We start from the raw sequence: 20,432 nt of genomic DNA, 5'->3' as shown, positions 1-20,432 counted from the left end.
TCTCCGTGAGGGTTTGTAAACTGTCGACGGAAGGGAGATACACATAGCGTTACGATAAGATGGGCCCACACCCTCATGTATCGCGTATGTTGTACATGCGTAAGGTATGTACAAAGAATTTTGTCGAGCAGGCGCGAAGACGCGGAGACACAAAGTTTGCAATGTTGCAGCCTTCTTCGCGAAATAAAATCGCTTTCGCACGTTACGGCCCTGCTTACCGGCTTTTACCTCGTCTGCTCGTTATATTGTACCCGTTCGTTTGAAAGGGATCGAAAGATCTCGGGAAATAAATATTTCTGGATTGAGAGATGCGTAGAGGGATGAAGGAAGAAAATCAGGCAATCATAAATTTTCAGAAAATCTTTTTTAGAATTTTTCTCTCGCCGAAATAAGATGCTGTTTCCATTTCTCGATAATGAAAACTTTAGACGCTCGTATCTCTAAGTATTGAAGAGATTACTCGATTCTCTCCCTTTATGCATGAATCTTTCAAATAACGTCAATTTCGAAAATGGTACTATTATGCTCTTTCGTAATTCTGAAGTTACAGCTACGAGAGAACCAAATTCACCGCATATTCCTTTCAATATAGATTTCTCGAAATGTACAAAATTAATAATTTTTTTTAATTTTTATTATTAATTATGTTATTAATGCTAATTTCTCTTTTATACACACAGAAAAATACATACTATATACAAGTAAATATTACTTGTTTCAAGTATTTCAAAAGTTCAAATATCCGCAAATTTATCATAAGTTCATTATAAGCGTCAAAATTTATTCAAAATGTATTCTAAATCCTAGTAAATTTAATACTTCAATCAAGAATATTAAATTATATAATTGAAAGAAATACACTAAATTTTTCTGACCTAATAAATTTTTTTATATTAAGTTAACCATATCTCTGACTTTTCTTCGATAAAATATAATAATATTCTTCAAGAGAAAATATTTACTTTCTTTGAGTACATGATAATAAGTTTTTTCTAGAGTTTGTGACAAGTCTATTTTGAGACTATTATTAAGAAAATATTCTTTGTTAAAGATAACTGTTTCTCAAAAGAAGTAAAGTAAACTGAGTAATCATTTTTCTTAGCAATTGAGAAATATTTTTCTGTGTGTACACATATATGTATTTATCCAAAAATATTAATATTTTATTTTGATTATATTTCTGTTCAGTTAAATTCATTTTAGTTTATCGATGCTCATTTATGTTAATGCAGTGCCCAAAAATTACAGATGTAAAAATTGGGAGCTATCCAAAGTCGCAACGCTCGGATTAAGCAATGAATAATAATAAATAATATTATATTCCTGACATTATGGGCTTGAAAATAATTTCCGATTGATTCCCGAAGACAGATATCGCGCGCATGATGTTGACATAAGCACCTAGCAGATTGTGAAAAAGAGAGCCGTATATTCGATTGATAGTTCGACACGCGATTCCGGATCTTATGCGTCTTCTGGACCATTGCCAGAAAGGAGCGCATTCCAGGTACTAGGGATACTATAGAAAACCGGTGGATGCCGCAGAAGTTATCGTTTTATTTACATCTCGATCTCGTTCTGTTCTCGACGGAGTGCCAACACTTTAGCTATATCCGCGTGAATCAAGTCTTTGCGCCATGTGATAACAATATTTGAGCGAGATGCGAATCTCTCTATTGTACACTAGCTTTTGGCAAGACTCTTTTCTAACGCTTTCTATCTTCTTGACTTTTGCAATAAGATAATATTGATTCTATCTGGCTTCCAATAATTTTTCTCGAATTATACGATATAATGTTATATAATACAATATAACAATTTTCTCCTTAAAAATTTTTAAAATAACTAATCGCTGAATTTCATCAAGAATTTTTCCCGAGTTCAAGGGCAAGAAAATTGCTTCAAAATAAAAATGTAGTTCCTCTCTTTCATGGGCGTATGACAAAGACGGAAAAATCTCTGTATCTGACGTAAAATCAAAGTTATTCTTTTACATGTGGTGAACAATTCCTTTGTTCGATAAAGGAAAATGCGATCGAAGAATTGTTCGCGATTGTTTGAGAAACCAGGGTGCCTTGTTACGCGCAATATAGATATGTATACTGGTAGAAACGTGATTATATGATGAACGAACGCTTCCATTTACTTCGCCGCACTGCTCCTTCGGCAAGAATAAAGGTTTCCCGCTTTGCCTGGACGACTTCGCCCTCCCGTCCCGCCTTTTTACGTCCTTCCGACTCCGGGTCTCGAGGGGTGGCGGGTGGTCGATGTTGGCAACTGTTTTGAGCACTTAACCGAATCGGTGGGAAAGTTTTGGCCCACGTCTCGGGTCTCGTCGTGCCCGTATTTGCGGGGAATCAGCCAGGCGTAGATCATACGAATCACATACTTGTGTAAATACTGTCGTCAGCTGTCGTCCCGGAAATAGGGGGTGGGGTATCCTTCTTCGCAAGCAGAACGACGCGAGGAAAATCGCGAGACAAGGCCGCCGGGTGACAATACTTGCCCGATCTGCGAGAGAAGGTGTGGCGCCATATTTCACAGTCAAACGCAGTACCAGCGCGTACAAGCGAGTCTTAGAACTCGCGTTCGGGATGACCAAGTTCAGTTTCACGGAAAGCAAAGTTTCGGTACACAAACGATCTCTATACACTATAATTAAAAATTATATCCATCAACTTGACAATCAATTTCTAAGAGTGCTCGGAAAATCTATGTACTTTTCATTTTATTCCAAAATATTTTAAAAAATTGTAAATAGAGCTTTCTTTATGTTAAATTTATTGTCTTACTTTTTCGATGTTTTATATTTGCGAGCTTCTGTATTTTGCTGAGAATCATGATTCATTCTCTCTGTCCCCTCATCTCTATAAAAATAACATTTCATCTCTCGTTTACGGAAAATCCCATCAAAATCATTCCATTTCAAATTGCCTCAGTTTCGTCCACGAGATCCGAGCTACGAGAAAATACGGTGGATTAGGAAATCCAAGGATCCGGAGATTTCGAACGTCTAATCGTGATCGCGTGCTAGTTTTATACGCGAATTATTTAGTGAAGCGATTTATCGCGGGAAAACGGGAAAACGAACCGCGGGAATTCGCGATTGTGTCGAAGACGAGGGCGATCGATCACTTCGGCGCCCCCGACGCCGACTGTGGTTTGCTCGTCGATCAATCAAATGAAAGCGCTTAAGACGAGATATAATGTTTTCGCGGAATTACAGTATCTACTACGCCACGTGAACGGGCCTCGTTGTTTTTCGAGGAATCTATGCATTTTTTTAAAGTCATTTAATCTTCAAGAACCGATGTGTTCGTCGATCGATACGTGTCGTAGAATATTCGCGAAGAACAGAAATTTTCATTCCTGCGGGTTCAACAAATGTTTTATTTTATTCAAATATTGCTTTAAACTTGTTAATTAGACTTTTAATTTAAAAGAAATTATTTTTGTCAATTGACAGTCACATATAATGCTAAAAAATCTTGTTTTCCTTATTATTTTAAGAAATTCTTAAAATTGTAAAGTTTATTTGGGAGTTTCAAGTAGAAGAGTAAAGTTTTTGATAAGCACACAAATACATACACACATACATAGGCGGTTTAAATCCGGAAACAGAAACCGACATTGCACTTTCCGTCGGATGTGTCGAGGAGCTAATAGGAAGGAGTCAGCATGATGTGCTTTTCGCTAGCACGTACGTGCTTCGAGTTTCACGAAAATGCTTCTGAGAGAAAGGAAGAGAAAATCGTGGAAATATATATTTGATAATTCACAGCGTCCACCATAAAAAGATAATCCTTATGCCGGACTGTAAGTGAAATAGTCCAAAAGCTTTTTGTGCGCCAACAATGGCGAACTCACTATAAGAATGTCATCAATTTATGTAAGGATATGTTTGGTAAAAGTAGAAACTTGTTGACAATATTATTTAAAATTATTTTCTTTAAAAATACAACTTTGCTGGAGAAAAAAGATTTTAAATCAGGAATAGAAACATTATAAAGCAGCGAGCATTAAACAAAATACTTTTCTGACGTAAAGTATTGTGCTTAAATAGCTAACTCTGTTATAATACATATTTAAAATTATAATTTGATTCTATCTTTTTTCTTCGTGCTGAAAGGAATTATTATAAATTAAATATAATTAAAATTATCTTTAAATTTATCCTGCTATTTTATTTTGCATATTTTTTATTCTGCCATCCATTATATTAATTCATATGGTTCAAATTTTATTACACATATTTTAGCTTGTAAATTATATTTAATATTTATAACGATGCTTATGATTATAGATAACGATGCAGTTATTTGGAAAGAATGTCGCTTGCCGTTAATATCATTGTTTAATTCGTAATTCTGTACCATATTTATTCCAACAACGAGTATTTTTTAATTATTGCAATTATAACTATTTATCAAATTCTAGAGAAATTCACTTTGCTCATTTGTAACGTTATTTATTATTATAAACAGTTATCGCGTTTAACAAAATTTGTAACAAAAAATTCAGATTGCTTCAATCTTACATCTCTTTTAATTAAAATTGACTTTAAAAGATTTAACGAATGATACAAATATACATGCGGGCTATAATATGTTATCGTTGCAATTATTCGACATTCATTTATAGTGTGTGCTCTAATGTAATGCACTTTACTATTATTCGGGAGCTTTTATACGTCGACATGCGTGTGCGACAGGTAATCGGCGTTTTAATCAGAATTTTAATATTCGACGTCGGTGTAATTAATAACTGCACATAATTGACGACTACACACGTGCGAAGCAACAGTTCATCCGAAAATGCGCGCTCGCGCGGCACCGCCAATGTGCATTATTAATAAACAATGGAAAATACGCGGTATAATTAATATGATGAAATCATCGATGAAAATAGGGCGTGCCGTGGAAGTGCATCAGTCGTAAATTTTATAACGCACGACAAATAATGGGTAACAAGGGAAAGAATTAAATAAAAGTTCTTGTTCATTACCAGCTTCATATTTGCATTCATCCATTTGGCAAAATTACTGCAGACATTGTATAAAGCTTAGATTATTTTCATGTATTTTTTTAAAATTACATTTTATCACAAATAAAAAGAACTGAATTTATACTGTTAAATATTTATATTCTGTATTTTTATATAAATTCTGTTAATTTTCGTTGTTTAAAAAAAAAATAATCCCTTTTTAGAATTTATAAAAATATTTCATTATATAAAATATATCTCTTTATTATTGTATGCATTGAATAGAATATATTCAGCGCGTACGATAACTATTTTTAAAAATATTAATTACTTTTGGTGCTGCTATAATTTGGATTTTATATTTGTATGTTACAGATCAACGTAGATGTTATCAATTCCGCTGCTGTGCGTATCGAACAGTGAGTGATAAGTTTTTACTTCATTTTGAGATATATACTATTATAGACATTACTATTATAGATATTATTATAGATATTACTATTTGATTTATATACTATTTAAATCATGTTTCTTTTTCCAAAATTGTTTTAAAAATGCAATTTGTTCTTAAATCATAAACTATTTCTCTTCTCTTATTAAAAAAGAATCCGTTAATTTAGGCTGACAGGGCGAAGGGCAAAAACATAATGGCGCCTTTTATAATAGCCTTTAGGAGAAAGAAATTGCGGGTGGGGGGGGGGGATTATCGGTTAAGCGAATTAGATTTAAGAAGCTCCGTGATTTGTCGGCCGAAAGAAATTTAATTATCGGTAGATGAAAACAATAACTATGCGGCTTTAGTCTTGCGAGAAGACGATGAGAGATCTTTGATCTCCTGTAATTTTTCTTAGGACGAAAAAATCAAGATCGGAGGAGCGTTCTCGTGGAGAGAAGTTTGAAAAACTCTAAATTAAATTTTTCATCGGACGCAGGGGAAATTTAATTATTCTTAATTAATCCGCAAAGCCCATGCGTTACTCGGGTTACTCCGGTAAAGGAAGAGAGGATCGTAGGACCGAGTTGGAGGGCCCTTTGAGAAGACGACGAGGACCTCGCAAACCGACCACGCGACGTTCACTCGCGTGAATTATGCCGCTATTACGAGATAAATGATTGCACCTGTGCTCCTTTCAGCTGCAGGCGGTATAATTAAGAAGGATTCATTAAGAAAGCGATTAGAACATGCTGGACAAGAAGTCGATCCGTCCCAAACTCGCAAGTAATCATTAGCAGTAAGAAACATCGCCAGTTTCCTGAAACTCGAAAATGCACTCGAATGTACATATGTACGTACAGAGGAGCGATCTAATTAATTTTTGCTTCTATCTAATTAAAATAAAAAATTTAAGAGTAAAGAATGAAGAGAATGAAAACATTTTACAATTTTTTTTTTTTCACATTGATGTCTTCGTAAACAATAATTTTTCTTCATCATTCTCTATATAATATAATTTTTTTATAAATTCTTTAAAACAATCGAAAGGAATAAATTATCTTTTTTTTCTACTTTCGTTTATTATTTATAAATTATATATTTATCGTCAGCTTACATTGCATTGACTGCATTGTTCAGTTTGATCGGATCATGTGCATAATGGCAGACATGGTGGAAATTGAAATCCGGAAGTACAGAACGGACGAGGGGTCGGCAGGACGGAGGAGACGAATTAGTGTTCTGCTCGAGAGATCGCGAGCGATAGCAGAGAATTATTGCTTAGCAACGAAGGACAGAATCGATGTTGCCAGTAGTGACAAGTCCGATTACGCCATCACGTTTGCGCCGGAAATATGTTTGCGCGCTTCTAATCGATTACAATCTCCGTTAATTGTATCATTGTGAGAATTTGTACAATATCTGTGATTCAATATTGAATATATTGAAATATTTCAAGATTTAAACTATGGATTTAAATTAAGGATATTAAATTATAACAGAAAGGTGTTTTGTAAAATTTTTTTAATATTTCGAGAATTTTAACGTTCCGAAACAAACTTTAATAATATTTAAATGAAATGTCGGGCTGACTATCAAATTTTTTGAGATATACATAAGCGCCCAGATATATGGGTGAGTTATTCGCTTTTTAAATCTTCGAAGCTGTAATCGTAAAACTATAATTTCTTCGGTGAGCAAAGAAAGGACGCGAAACATTTAGAATCGATATATACGATTCAGAGCAAAGCGGAGAATCCGCCTCTTCGTATTTCATGACGGATGTAATGAAAATAACGAGCCAGGAGAACACAAGCTGATCTATACTGCAGGACGCAAGTGGCGATCGCGCTATTGATAATTCCACGGATAATTAATTACTTTAGCGGCGCGAGGATTTGATCCTTTACGCATGAGAGGATGCCATTACGCCCATTAGCTGCCGCTAATTTGCGCAAAATCATTCCGAAACTATACCTGCTCGCGCGAGATTCACGCCCGCGTTTACCCGAATGTCTGGCAACATCACCGAGTGTCCGGGTGAAATGTAGTTGTCTTTGTTCTCCGGTGTCGAGGGAAAATTCGCCTTTCCAACGGAGAATAGTTGTCCTTAATTAAAGTAGTTTCACTCGTTCAATTAAAATAGTTTTGCTTCAGTGCGTCGCATTGTGAATGTATTACTGATTTCGTTTCTCGAACTACATCTTATGTTTAGAGTGGTTTAGAATCTGAATTTTCCGCATCTAGTTTTGCACTTGGGATATTTCACGGTTTCAAAGAATTATTAATTTTTAGCATTAGCAAATCTTACATAGATTATTCTCCAATCGAGGAAAAATATACCGACTGAGATAAATAAATAAAGTCTTTTATTTTATTTAGCCTATTTATTAACAATATCGGTAATAAAAATCTAATCGAATAACGTAGATGAAGATTATTCTCATCCATTATTTATTCTCCAATAAATTCATTCTTCAATTTTATTGTTTCTCTTGAGAGGATTAAAATATATTTTTCTAAATCTTTGCAGCAATTTCAAACTTTTCGATTAAATTAGAATTATATGGAAGCGTCTTACTTTCTTAAAATTTGTGGCAAGATTAATTGGATTAACAAATCCGCAAGAAGCTATGACAAGCAATCTGGAGATGGAAAGCAGCAATAAATCTAGTAAAGTTAACAAATCTGTCAGACCTTATTTAGCTGCGGCGTATTTTGGTTATATCGGCCGGAATAACGCAACGCAACAGTCCATCTGGCAGGCCTTAATTACCATTTATATTCCGAGCTTGCGCAGTTCGTGAACGTGGTGTAAAATTACAACATCGGGTCAGAGAATCTCGGTTTTCATTAAAAGATAATTAAATCAGCAGCGAATCGATCCCCACTGCTTTATCCTGCCGTTTCCTGTTCGCGGAACTTCCTGAATTATGCAGCGAAGTAAGACGAGAGAACGTCGACTTTAAAATTGTATCGTAAAACAGTCCACAGTTCCGGAGAAATGATCCTAGATATTCTTTCTTATTATACTGTCCTTTCGAGATGAGCAGCCGGCAAAGGAAACCTTTCGAGCCGCTCAAGTATTTTAATCTCTCTGATGTAAAATTAAATACAGCGGTATTCTCTTATATCAGCGGAAAATTTCGTTTGCCCTCGTTGAATTTTTAATTTGCGGGACATTTGGCTCGCTCAAGAAAGTAGTAACATCCTTTATTTAGATCCGAGCAAAACACGGAAAGGCTAGATTAATTTTTGATTATTTTCAGATAAAAAGGGAAGAGAGAGAGAAAAAAATTGAGTATAATCGGAATTAATTTTTAAAAAAATTTAGACGCGAGATATTATTTTTTTTATGAAAGATTATTATTATTTATTATATATATTATTAATTTTATACAAAGACCTTTACAAATCTTTGTATGCTTGCCGCGATATATGCACAAGCTTATATCAGTCGTCTCGATCGCAACATCGCCCGTAATAAATTGCAGTCTCCATGTGGAGACGATGACCTTCGTAATCCGGCGTAATTAATAAAACGACTAAACGGAGTAGCACTTCAGCGTCATTAATCACAGCGACGAGAGCTATTAGTAATGCCTTTTCGGGCCGGAAGTTGAGCGAATGCGCACTCCGCACTCGTGACGTTCTCTTTCATTGATAGGGGAGAGAAAGGATGCGCAAGGATCGTGAGATTTCTCTCGGCTTCCCGCATTAAATTTCCTGTCGTTTTCCCTTGGCGAGCTACACGCGAGTATAATGTCGCGTAGTTATTTCTGCAAAATGTGCCGTAAAATATATCTGAGAATTATTTTTGGCAAGGCGTCGCGGAATCTCTCCTTTAATCTTTTATTTCGAATCGTTCGAGATTTATTCAATCTCTTTAGAAATTGGACTTGATCTCTTGGATTGTACAATCGGACGGATCGTGTCGATTATATGGATATTTATGAAAATATACCGCGATCGAGTCTCGAGGAATCTCGAGAAAGAGAGACGAACAAATCATTTCTCGAGCCGTACTTTCGCTTAAAAAAAAAAAAAAAGCGAGAAGACACGCACGCACACTCCTTACCGGATGATACTCGCGAGATACGAGACGAGAGAGACAGAGGAGTAGAGCCTTATTCCAAAGTATTCCGAGAGTTGAAACAAATTCTGCAAAGTTGGTGGATTCGATTATTAGTTCGCGCCTCGAAAACTCATCGCCTTCTTCCTCTCCTCCCCCTTTCTTCGTCTTCTTCTTTCTCTTTCGCTTCCGCCATACGTTCGATATCGGGGCTTTACCTATCGTCGTCGGAATTGTGAGTGCAGGCGGCCGTGTAATTGCGAGTCTTCCAAGGAAAACGGAAACTTTCCCCCGAATTCACCCGCGGCGGGGGAGAAGGGCACAAGTGCCGACGACGGCGTGCATTAACCGGATCTGAACTTTCGATAGAAATTTCCATTACGTAAGAATCCGGGAGAGACAATACCCGCGCCGAAGGAAATGTATCCCCTTCGGGGATGGCACTTTCCGGAAACCGATCATGAGAACGCACAGTTCGAGATTCAGAATTATTACTTCGCAAGCTGTTATCGAGCGGGAAGTTGGTCTAGTAGACATTAGCTTAATCGCCGACTATTGTAATTGCAATAAATAAGGGATTGAAATAATCATGTAATAATATATAACTTCTGTTCGCTTTGTAATTTTAGATGAGGAGATGGGAATTTGATATTTTGTATTAAAGAAAGAAATTATGGAAGCAAATCATCGTGAAAATTTTTTCTAAAAGAGCACGAATAATAAACTTATTCAACATCAAATTATAATTTAATTAGCGTGTACTAAAAAAAACAAAAATAAATTGTTGCGTGTAATATAAATTTCTTTCATATTTTTGACACACTTTTCGTTTATTTTCTTCGATATTCTAGCAAATCAGTGTATTTAAACTTAAATATATTATGGAACAATTATAACAATCTCAGGTAAAAACTAGAGAGAATTTACAGATCTATATTTTACGTAGTTTGTAATGGCGTGGAGATTTGAGCGAGCAATTTCGGATCGAGCGTAAGTGGTGCGCGTCGGAAAAAATGAAAAATATTTGATAAATCTTTCCGTGTCACTCTCTTCAGTTTCCAGCCACGGAGGCAACGTCGAAGACCGTGGCAGGTACACGCAATATGTTTCCTCGCTGTTACGCCTCTTCATCTTCAACCCTTTTTATTGCCGTCACCCAACTTCTTTTTTTCGTCCTTACATCTCTCGTCGAACGTTCTCTTTCTGCCATATCCCACAAAATATTTCGAGGGAACCATTTTATGTCTTTGCGTATGTCGAGCGGAGTGAATGGTGTTTCAATAATCGTATATCATTGAATTTTCTCTGGCGAAATAGAAAATCTCGCTTCTCTCTCCGCTGTTTCGCGCCTCTCGACATTTCGGAGCCGAAAATTGAACGGCAAATGTGACCAGCTCATGTTATTCTAAAAATATCTTTATATTTCAAAAATAGATATAAACATCTGTATCCCCTTAATATAAAAAAGAAATTACTTAAATGCGCATCAATTATTACGGTGATACTCGGGGGTAAGGAAACTCCACAGTTAAAAACAGATGACGTTTTCAAAGAGCGTGCGATGCTGTTGTAAAAGTAATCTCGCAATTATCTACTAATTACCCATTGTATGACCTATCTGGGGAATATTGGTGAGCGTGTCTAGTTCGCCAGACGTTAGTCCGGTTGAAAACTCAATAATTCGCACAATCCCGAGGAAGCTTGATTTTAGATAGCTATATATATGCATCGCGTAAAGGTCAATGATATCTATTTCTGACCCTCATAATTCATCCGGTACTATCCACAATTTGGTGGAAAACTTCCTTCAAACTTAGATTAGTGATTTAATTTGGGACTCCAGTGAATCATCTTCAAAATCGTTTTTTAATCGGGGCTTTACGTAACGAACGAAACATCTGGCGTCGGTCTTTTCTGTCTTCAGTTTTTTCATTTACTCTTTTCACTCCCTTTACAGATTTCCGCGTTATTCATTCAACGCGATTAACTCGGGCAAAAATTACTTCATCTGCTAATGTTCATCTAAAATTCCGTTTTTTTTCGCCTCGTAAACATTGACGCGAATATATCGAGCTCGTTATATCTACGCGCAAAAATAATTTAGTTGACAAAAAAATATTGTTAAGAATGACATTTTTTTGCTGAAAATGTTAAAATTTGCCATATTGTCCAGTAAAAAAAAAAAAAAAAAAACATTGTTAAAAAATGTCCAATACGCAATAATTTAAATCCTTTTTAAATGACGTAAAAGAATATCTAATTTTATAATTTTTCAATATTTTTAAATTTTCTTATATTAAAAACTACATTCTATTACATTCTATTCATAAAACATTCTGAGATTTAATTTCAAAAGTAAATGTCTTAAATTTTGTAATTTTTCAAAGTTTGCAGATTTTGTTACTTGAATATCTCTTGAGAGGATAAATTAAAGAATGCAAAGAAATTTTTTATTCAAATATTCTGAAAAATCTGAAAGGACTTAGGATCCTATACGTTACAAGGATGAATACACAGTTCTGCACACAAAATCGCTTTACAAAATTCTCCCCTCGAGATAATATATAAAGAAGTTTCGATACTTGATCGATCGATCCTTTTGCACTTCCTTTTGGCGCGATGTGAAGAAGGCATTTTGAGCTTGGTACACGTCGAACACTGTCGTTTCGAGCGGACATGATTTTGAAATAAAAATAAAAATTGCCTTTTTTTATTGACTATAATAAATTTATGTCATTTACGAAAGGAAATAACACGCGTCGTAAATGTATGTGCGATGATTGCGACATCGCTTATGAATCGTGAAGAAGAATTCGTACTCACCCATAGCGGGTGCGTAGATGTTCAGATAAAGGCAATCCTCGCTCTGGTTGCGCAGATGAGGCAGGAGTCTCTTTAAATACTCTAGTCTTCCCTTAGGCATCCGCTCGAGCGCTTCCTGCTCGTTTGCGATGTCCGGCAGCTTTTGGGGGCAGACCGGACTTACCGATTCCGATAATCTGCAGAGGAAATCGGAAATCGTTCGTGCGTTACGACTAACCGAACTTGTCAAAGTTTCGCATATATTGTAGAATACGCAGGGCATTCAATAAGAACGAACATTGTGTCGACGAGAATAAATTTCAAGTTGAAGCGTCTTAATTTTATAACAAATATTTCCTACTTTTACTAATTTTGTATAATATACTTAGCTATAATCTTATTTTTTATTGGATCTTATATTTATTAATAATAAACTAATCTATTATTATATACATATATTACACGCACACACATATATTATTTTATGTAAAAAAATCGAGTAGGTTCTCGGTAGTTATGCGATCATGGATCTAGTAGCAATATAACGTTGGCATTCGAAAAATTCGCCAAGGAATATCTTGGCATAATTTTAGAATGTTGTGTATCTCGCGATACTCCCGGACACTTCGAGTTACGAAGACTGCGCGGCATTTGAAGCATCTCGGGAAGATCGTGCTTGTTATAAAATTGATAAGTACCTGCCCTCTTAAACTGCGAGAAAGTTATAGATGCGATCAATCTCGCAGCTACGAAACTAAAAATTGATTAGCCTCAACATAACTCTTTGTATAATTCGTTCGCGACTTTGGAAGTAAATTTTGAAATTTCGGATAAGCGCGACATGCATTCGTAATGATTTATTTACTTGGGGAAATAAATGGGAAAGCAAACATAATATCTTGATTCAAATTCTTTCAAAGTGTAAAGTTTCATCTCGATTCGAATCACTTCGGTCACCTGATCCATCTTTCCTTTAAATAAAATATAATTGCTGTTTATTTTAATTAATATTAATTTTATATAATATTATTAAATCGAGAATTTTTTTTTCCGAAATTATTACAAATCCTTTTACCTGACTCCCTCCCAAGGACTCGGCGCTCTCGTCGGGGAAAAACGGTTGCTGCCGACAGGCGGTGTGGCGTACGGTATCCCGAGATACACGTCGATGGGCTTGAGATACTTGGCGTACTCGAAGGACCTCGTGACACCCTGCACCTCGCCATAGCGCGTCTGGACGATCCGCGGATTGAGCTTGCTCTTGATGGAGAGCGAGAGGGCGGGCGGCAGGGCGATCAGGTAAACGAGGACCGGGAAGAGTTCCATTTTGCCACCCACCTCTCGCCCGCGCTAACCGCAACCGATCACGTCCGACACGATCTATGGATCACCTCCGCGTCCCGCGACGATCGTCTCTCATTTACGCCCGCGCGATTAATTGCGATGCCGTAGAGTTTCCGCCGTTCCGGTGGTGAATCTATCTGGAAATAATCGCATGTCGCGGCTCCATAGATCATTCATTATCGATTACGCATACTGTATACAATGTGGAATCTTTCGTCATTTTCAAAATTATTTGCCGGTGTTATTAATAATAAAATTTCCTGCCACGAGAGACAATTTTTCCAACAAAATCGTCGAAAAGTAGCTTTAAACTTTGCGATTAATCTGATATTTTCAAAAATAGTTTTCTCTCTCAATATTAAATACTTTAATGTAATAAATCTTTATAAACATTTAAAATAATATATTATCAATGATATATCTTTCTAATTAAATGTTAATGAAAAGTTTAAGTAAATTGAGCAACAGTAAAGAAAACTATGAATACGGACAATGATATAAGAAGACAAAACGGCGAAATTGTAATTTTATGATAATAATTGTTAATTAGTATCGATTCGAGATTGTCACAACCAGCAAAGTTGCAACCAATGGCACTGCACTTTATTTCGCTTACTCGCGATCGCATCAATTAATTTCGTGTTTTTGTTAGTTTTAATTTTCATGACGCAGTGGTTTTGGTTATATACGGTTTGATAGTAGTATTTATTTAACCTGGCCGTTCAATTAACTATATCAATATTTAATTAATATGTACCGCGGTTACAACAATCGGAAAATGACGATTGTATTCAATAAAGAAAGGAACGAGTAATCGAATATACATTTCAATGCGAGTAATCGATATTCTGAAAATGGCTACCCTGAGGATGCACGATCGTAACGACGCCCTTTATCGGTCCTTCGATTACTGGCGAATTTTAATCTCGCGACAGAAAGCTTCGTCTCTTTGATGGAGGATAAAGTAAAATAGCCGAAGGGAAATAGCGACAAGAGGCGAGGGATAAGAGCGGATGACTAGGGTGGAGTTACAGACTTCGATAAGCGCGAGAAGACATTGTCTAGAAGTCATATACTGGTCGTATTTTAGCGGAATCAACTCTATCTTAAAGTAAATTAATTAATCTACTATTATTGCGAAAGCTATACTTTAATTAAGTATTCACGCTTTAACATTTTACTAAAATTTAACTTTAAATTAATAAGAAGTAAGAAATAATTTTATATTATTAATAAGAAATTTTATATTATTATTAATTTTATATAATTAATATAAGAAATAATTTTATATTATTAATATATTGTAAATTTTTTAAGAAAAAAATGTTTATGCAACATCAAGAAGCACGTGATCAGGTTAGCAAATTTTTAATAATAACCGAGAAAGAATAAACGGGGAAAATTTTAAGTCAGTGAAACCGTCAGCATCGAATCGCGTAAAATCGTCGCGACATTGATGTGCATAAAGAGTCATAAAATCAAAAAATTAATCACGTCCCCTTGTGATTATCGCTAGTTTTGAATTCGAATTACGCGATAAGATTACGGAGACCCAAAGTTTCCACGAGCAGACAGAGAAAGGACATAAAGGGGTTGCAAAGAGATGGAGTATGGAAAAGGGAGTTGAGGAGAGCGGTAGGAAGGGTAGGGGATAAGTGAGTGCACTCGTACGTGGTGCCATTATGGAAATCAGTACTTATCGGTCTAGCGAGGAGAAGGAAATTCAACATTGTGTAACGGCGCCACGTTTTCCTCGTGAGCCACGTGGTGGAGAAAAAGGAGATAAGCTGTTTCGGCCCCGTCAGTCGCCCCGATAATTTCTCTTCCTTATCAATGATGCGACCTCCTTGCCGCGAATCCATCTCGTCGATTTACGATTTAAAGACGAAGCAAAAATTCTCTTCGAAAAACGTAGATCTCAAAAACAATATCAAAAAAAATTTAAATTTGAAAAAGAGCCAATAATTTATATTCCTTCGTTAATTTTAAATAAAATTAACAGTATCGTTCTCAATCAAAAATTAAATTTTTAATTTTGTCCCATTATTTTTTGGAAAATCAATTATAGCTTCATTTAATGATTAAATCAATAATTTAATCGATTTTATAATATATAATGTATTTTACATTAATTAAAACTTACCATTTGTGCGAATCATGACTTTGATTAGGCCTTTCGTCTCTCTATGGGACTTTTCGGATTATCGAAACGATAGCGGCACAGACTTCAATCCAGAATGTCTTCTGGCATTTTTTCTGTTTAATATGTTTATTTATTAAAAACAATTAATTATTAATTGCTGATAATGAGTTATCAGTTTTGTAACCATTATATGTCTCGAACGCGACATCCGCAAATTTGCGAAATTTCTGTACATCCTCCTCTTGTCATCGATTGTTTTATGAAACCAATTACGCGATTATTTTTTTTAATAATTAGTTTAATTTGTAATCACATCTCGTTACTTTCCGTCGCAGTGTCCTGAAACATAAAAGAGACGAATATAATTAGTTTATGAAAATACAAGCAAGCAATATAATATTATGAGATTGCGTAATGTTTCTTTCTTCTTCATTCTAACCAATAATATATTAAAGAAGCAATATATTAGATTATAAAATTAACAAAAAAAAAGTTGTAACTATATCTTCTATTATACTTAAGTAGAATAATTATTATTTAAGAAGCAAAAAGAATGTATATAAGATTATTGCTACCAGATTATGATAATCATATGGCAATCAACTAGATTATCGAATAAGATTATTAATTAATTAAATTATCGAATTAGTTGAGAATATTGTAAATATAATATTGTTTGGCTCATTATCGCTATTTGTTAATAATTAATTAATTGTTTTCAGATAGATCGCTTGCATAAATTAGCTTGCAATTCAAAATCAAAATTACACATATAAAAATATATAAACGCGAACGTGTTAAAAATAATCTAATTTTCTCGAAACAGTCTCGTACAAAGAAACTTTTTTCTACATTTGTAACTTATTTTTGCCTGACGAAATATTTTCTTTTCGCTTAAATATTGCGAATAAATACTTGCAAACAAAATGCAAGAATTTTTATACAAGAACTTATAAAATAATAATTGAAAACAATATAGATTCTAAAGGGCTTACGTATGCGCTTTTACTTCACGGACACAAACTTGCTTCCTTTCAATTCAGCGCTCTGCAGAGCCAGTTATTTAACTCATCTTAATTGCAAATTGAACCTTAATTCACCCGCATTAATTTATTGCATCTTAAAGTAACTTTACATTATCAATTCTCATTATTTAGTCTCTTGAACCTTTCTTTTTCCTTGTCCTTTATCTCTCTCTCTCTTTCTTTCTCATAATCTCATCTCTCATGTATAATTCATGTTTATGCTTTTGCTTTCTTTTATCTATTTTATTTCTTTTCTTTTTTCCTGTATGTATATTGTAATATATGGGAATTAAATGGACTAAATCTACCATTTAATTAAAAAAAGAGAAAGGGAAAAGGAGACTGAGAAAATTCAAGAAAATCTTACTCCAATTTTTTAAACAAATAGAAATTGTCGTCACCAAAGTTTAAATTAAAAAGAAAAAAAGCAGTACATATATATGAAAAGCACAAAGAATTTATAAAAATATATGTTTAATCTTTAATAGAAACTTTGCACTATCAATCACGGAAATTAATCTCAAATCTTTTTAATCTTGTCTCTTATAATGCCAATGTAGAGCAAATCTGCTATGTATGGATATTTGAGTCGCATCGATCGTGAATGGAAAGACAAAGCTAGGATTCGATTATACCGGATGAGAGTTCTAAGGAGGGTCGACCCTTCTCGTAGGGGCGGTGGCCGAGTATTTCAGGGATAGCGGAATGCCGTCAGCGTCTGGACACAGCGCTGGGCACAATTATTGCTACTTGGCAAACACAAATAGTCTCCGGTCGGGAGATATCGCTCTCGCCAACTTCTCGGGGTGTACATAAACGCGACTACCGGCATAAGTTGGAATCCTGGACCGTGCAGTGTCGTCCTGGACTCGTTGCGTATCCCAGCCAACTGTATTCGAGACGACGAATAACCAGTGACACTATATGCGGTCTTCGGTTAACGACACGCTTGCTGGTTAATTCGCACTAGGATGCAAATTGTCAATTTCAACGTCGCGGATATGGTAAGAATCTCGCCGCTATTTAATATTATTATTTGCGAGAATTGCGTAAATCGCGTTAATTTAATTTAATAACATGGGTAATTGCCTTTCGAATTGCGAGTTAACAAGATTCTGCATTTTAACTTGAATACATAGAGATTTAAAAGTAAAATAGCTTATAAGGATTTGGAAACAGGAGGCTTCTACTCTTAAAATGGATTAGTAAATGTAAAGACTTTTTTTGCCTGAATTAATTTCTCGAAAAGTTTTCCTTTTTCGGGAATTAAATTAAAGGGAACACGAGAATCTTCATTTTCATCGAGATAAACACGCATTCATCTATAGCTGCGAAACTAAAATTTTATATATCAAAGTATAATTATTATTCATTGATATGAGATATTATGCTTTCGAAAAATATAATTTATTGGTATTATTTTTTCTCGATTTATAATATATACATGTATCTGTAATATAAATTATACTTTAATATTTATTTGACGCGATTTCTGTTCTTCGCAAATTTGTTTTATCGTAGATAGTCCAACGGCAACTGTAGTCGCTAGAATAGCAAGTGCATCGTGATGCATCTGAAAGAGAATGCACCGCGACAGGATGACAGGCGCAGGAAGACACGGCGTTGGTGTGTGCGCGAGCATCGGAAAGCTATTCACGAGAGCCGGCGCTTTCTTATGAGATTGACGGGAAGAAAAGAGTGAGAGAGGGAGAGAGAGAGAGAGAGAGAGAAGCGGGGGTGTATCTCGCGGAGGAGTCGCGCGGAACATCAACGGAAGAACTCCATTTCCGCCATATTTCTCGCACAATGCCGCAAAATTGACTAGCCAGAAAGCGGCGGCGTTTCGGGGCTGACGCTGGCAAAGAGAGGACCCAAGGGGCCACCGTCGAGTACCTCGGTTCCAACCCCCCGCGATTGATCGAAGGTGAATCGCCAGTACGCTCCCAGCGAGCCTGTATACAGATGCACCTGCCTTAATAAATGCAGGCTGCCTTCCGGCGATTTATCGGAAATTCCGTCTATGTCTCGCCATCGGACTCGCTGCTTCTCTATACATACATATATATATATATATATATATATATATATATATATATATATATATATATATAATTACAGTCTTAATTCTCGTAAAATTTCCTTTGTCTCGGTAAATGTTATATAAATTATGTAAAGTTGTAATTAAGAATTAATGAATAAGATATTAAGTATTTAAATTTGATAGTCACGTGCCAATTTGTTCGAGCAAAAGATCATAATTTTTGAAAGTAATTTAGTATAAAATCAATAAATTAATGACTGCCTTTATTAAGAAAATTGCATTTCTCGCATAATAATTGTGTATAAAGTGGAATTTCAGATTATGTTTTTCAATTCAGTATAAAGATCTAGATGCAGGTGTACTTTTCGATCCAGAAACTATCTTTCTTGCATGTAAATAATTTTTGGATTAGAATAAATTCTAAAACTGAATAGCAATTACTCTTTCGGGCGTAAACTAGTTTCACTATGCAACATTCAGCGTAATCCTTAAGACAAGCGGTTTCATTTTCAGAAAGATGCACGTTAATTTCCGCATGAAACATTCGCGGAGAATTCTGGGAGGTCGCCAAAACGTGCGTATAAATAATGCGGGCTAAATGAAAAATTCCCTCAGAACGGAGGCAAAATTCCGCATCTCTTCGTCAGTCTGAACAAAATCCTCGGCACGAGCTTTTTCGAAAGCGCGACGCAGCTGCGGCTGCGTTCGCGAATTCTCTTCATAACCCTCTCAGCCCTCCCATATTTCCGCATCCCTCTTAACTTCCCTCCTCTCTTCCCTACTTTTCTTCCAACTCGCTTTCCTCGGTATAACGAACGAAGACAAATAACCCGTGGGTTGTTTGTTGCGCCATGGTCGTTTCTACCGGAAACAGAACGTCGGAAGACCACCTAGGAGCTTCCCGAGTGACCCTTCGAGAAAGAGAGAAAGAGAATTGGATAAAAGCTGATGTTGTAGAGTCATAGATCGGCATTATTACGAGAAATAATAATGGATAGCATAAGACGTATGAGTGCAAATATTAGTTAAAGAAGGATTATAAACTGAGAGTGGGATAAAAATCTCTCTGAGAGAGTCATAAGAAAAAAATTTCTTTAAAATATATATGTTCAGAAAGTTGGAAGAATTCAAAATACAATTAATTGACGTATGACAATTAAACAATCTGATGACACGTGCAACGATTATATGTAACAATTCGAGAATTTAATATTAAATTCTCTCCTTTCATATTTTGGAAACAGGAACGAGATAGTAAAGATACACGGTCCAAATATTCTAAGATCCAGCAAAGTTCGAGTTTGAAAATCCTATTTAAGGACTTAAAGACGCAAATTTCCTTCGAATGCGCTCCATACAACAGCAGGCGATTTACCGTAAATACCGAAGGATTCACGTAAGTTTGTTAGCGCACAGAACCTACTACGAAAGTTTGCAAGAGGGTGGATAAGTACCTTCCTACGCGAGAGAAAGAGGGGGAGAGAGAGAAAGAGAGAGAAAGTGTCCCTAAGCGACGATAGAAGATATCTCTTTAACCAGCCAAATACGAAACGCACGCAACATTTTCTAGAGAGACTCCTGTCTAAGTC

General features: G+C 35.6%; 1 protein-coding gene across 2 annotated transcripts in view; it reads right to left on the bottom strand.

Moving 5' to 3' along the window:
- Nlg-4 (neuroligin 4) overlaps window positions 1–20,432 on the bottom strand; it is a 187,228-nt gene that overhangs the window by 129,779 nt on the left and 37,017 nt on the right. Inside the window, exons 2-4 of one of the 2 annotated variants that reach the window (XM_070292626.1) lie at window positions 15,778–16,116; window positions 13,366–13,771; window positions 12,312–12,487 (exon numbers count right to left, since the gene is read on the bottom strand). In XM_070292626.1, the coding sequence (XP_070148727.1) occupies window positions 12,312–12,487; window positions 13,366–13,616 (427 nt within the window). In that variant the 5' untranslated portion in view covers window positions 13,617–13,771; window positions 15,778–16,116. The remainder of the gene's footprint in view (window positions 1–12,311; window positions 12,488–13,365; window positions 13,772–15,777; window positions 16,117–20,432) is intronic. The other variant, XM_070292627.1, reaches the window with a different exon arrangement.

Source organism: Polyergus mexicanus, unplaced genomic scaffold (assembly GCF_030449975.1).
Source record: "Polyergus mexicanus isolate NDT 795.1 unplaced genomic scaffold, iyPolMexi1.0 SCAF_3, whole genome shotgun sequence".
Lineage (NCBI taxonomy): Eukaryota > Metazoa > Arthropoda > Insecta > Hymenoptera > Formicidae > Polyergus > Polyergus mexicanus.
This window is presented reverse-complemented; position numbering and strand designations above follow the sequence as displayed.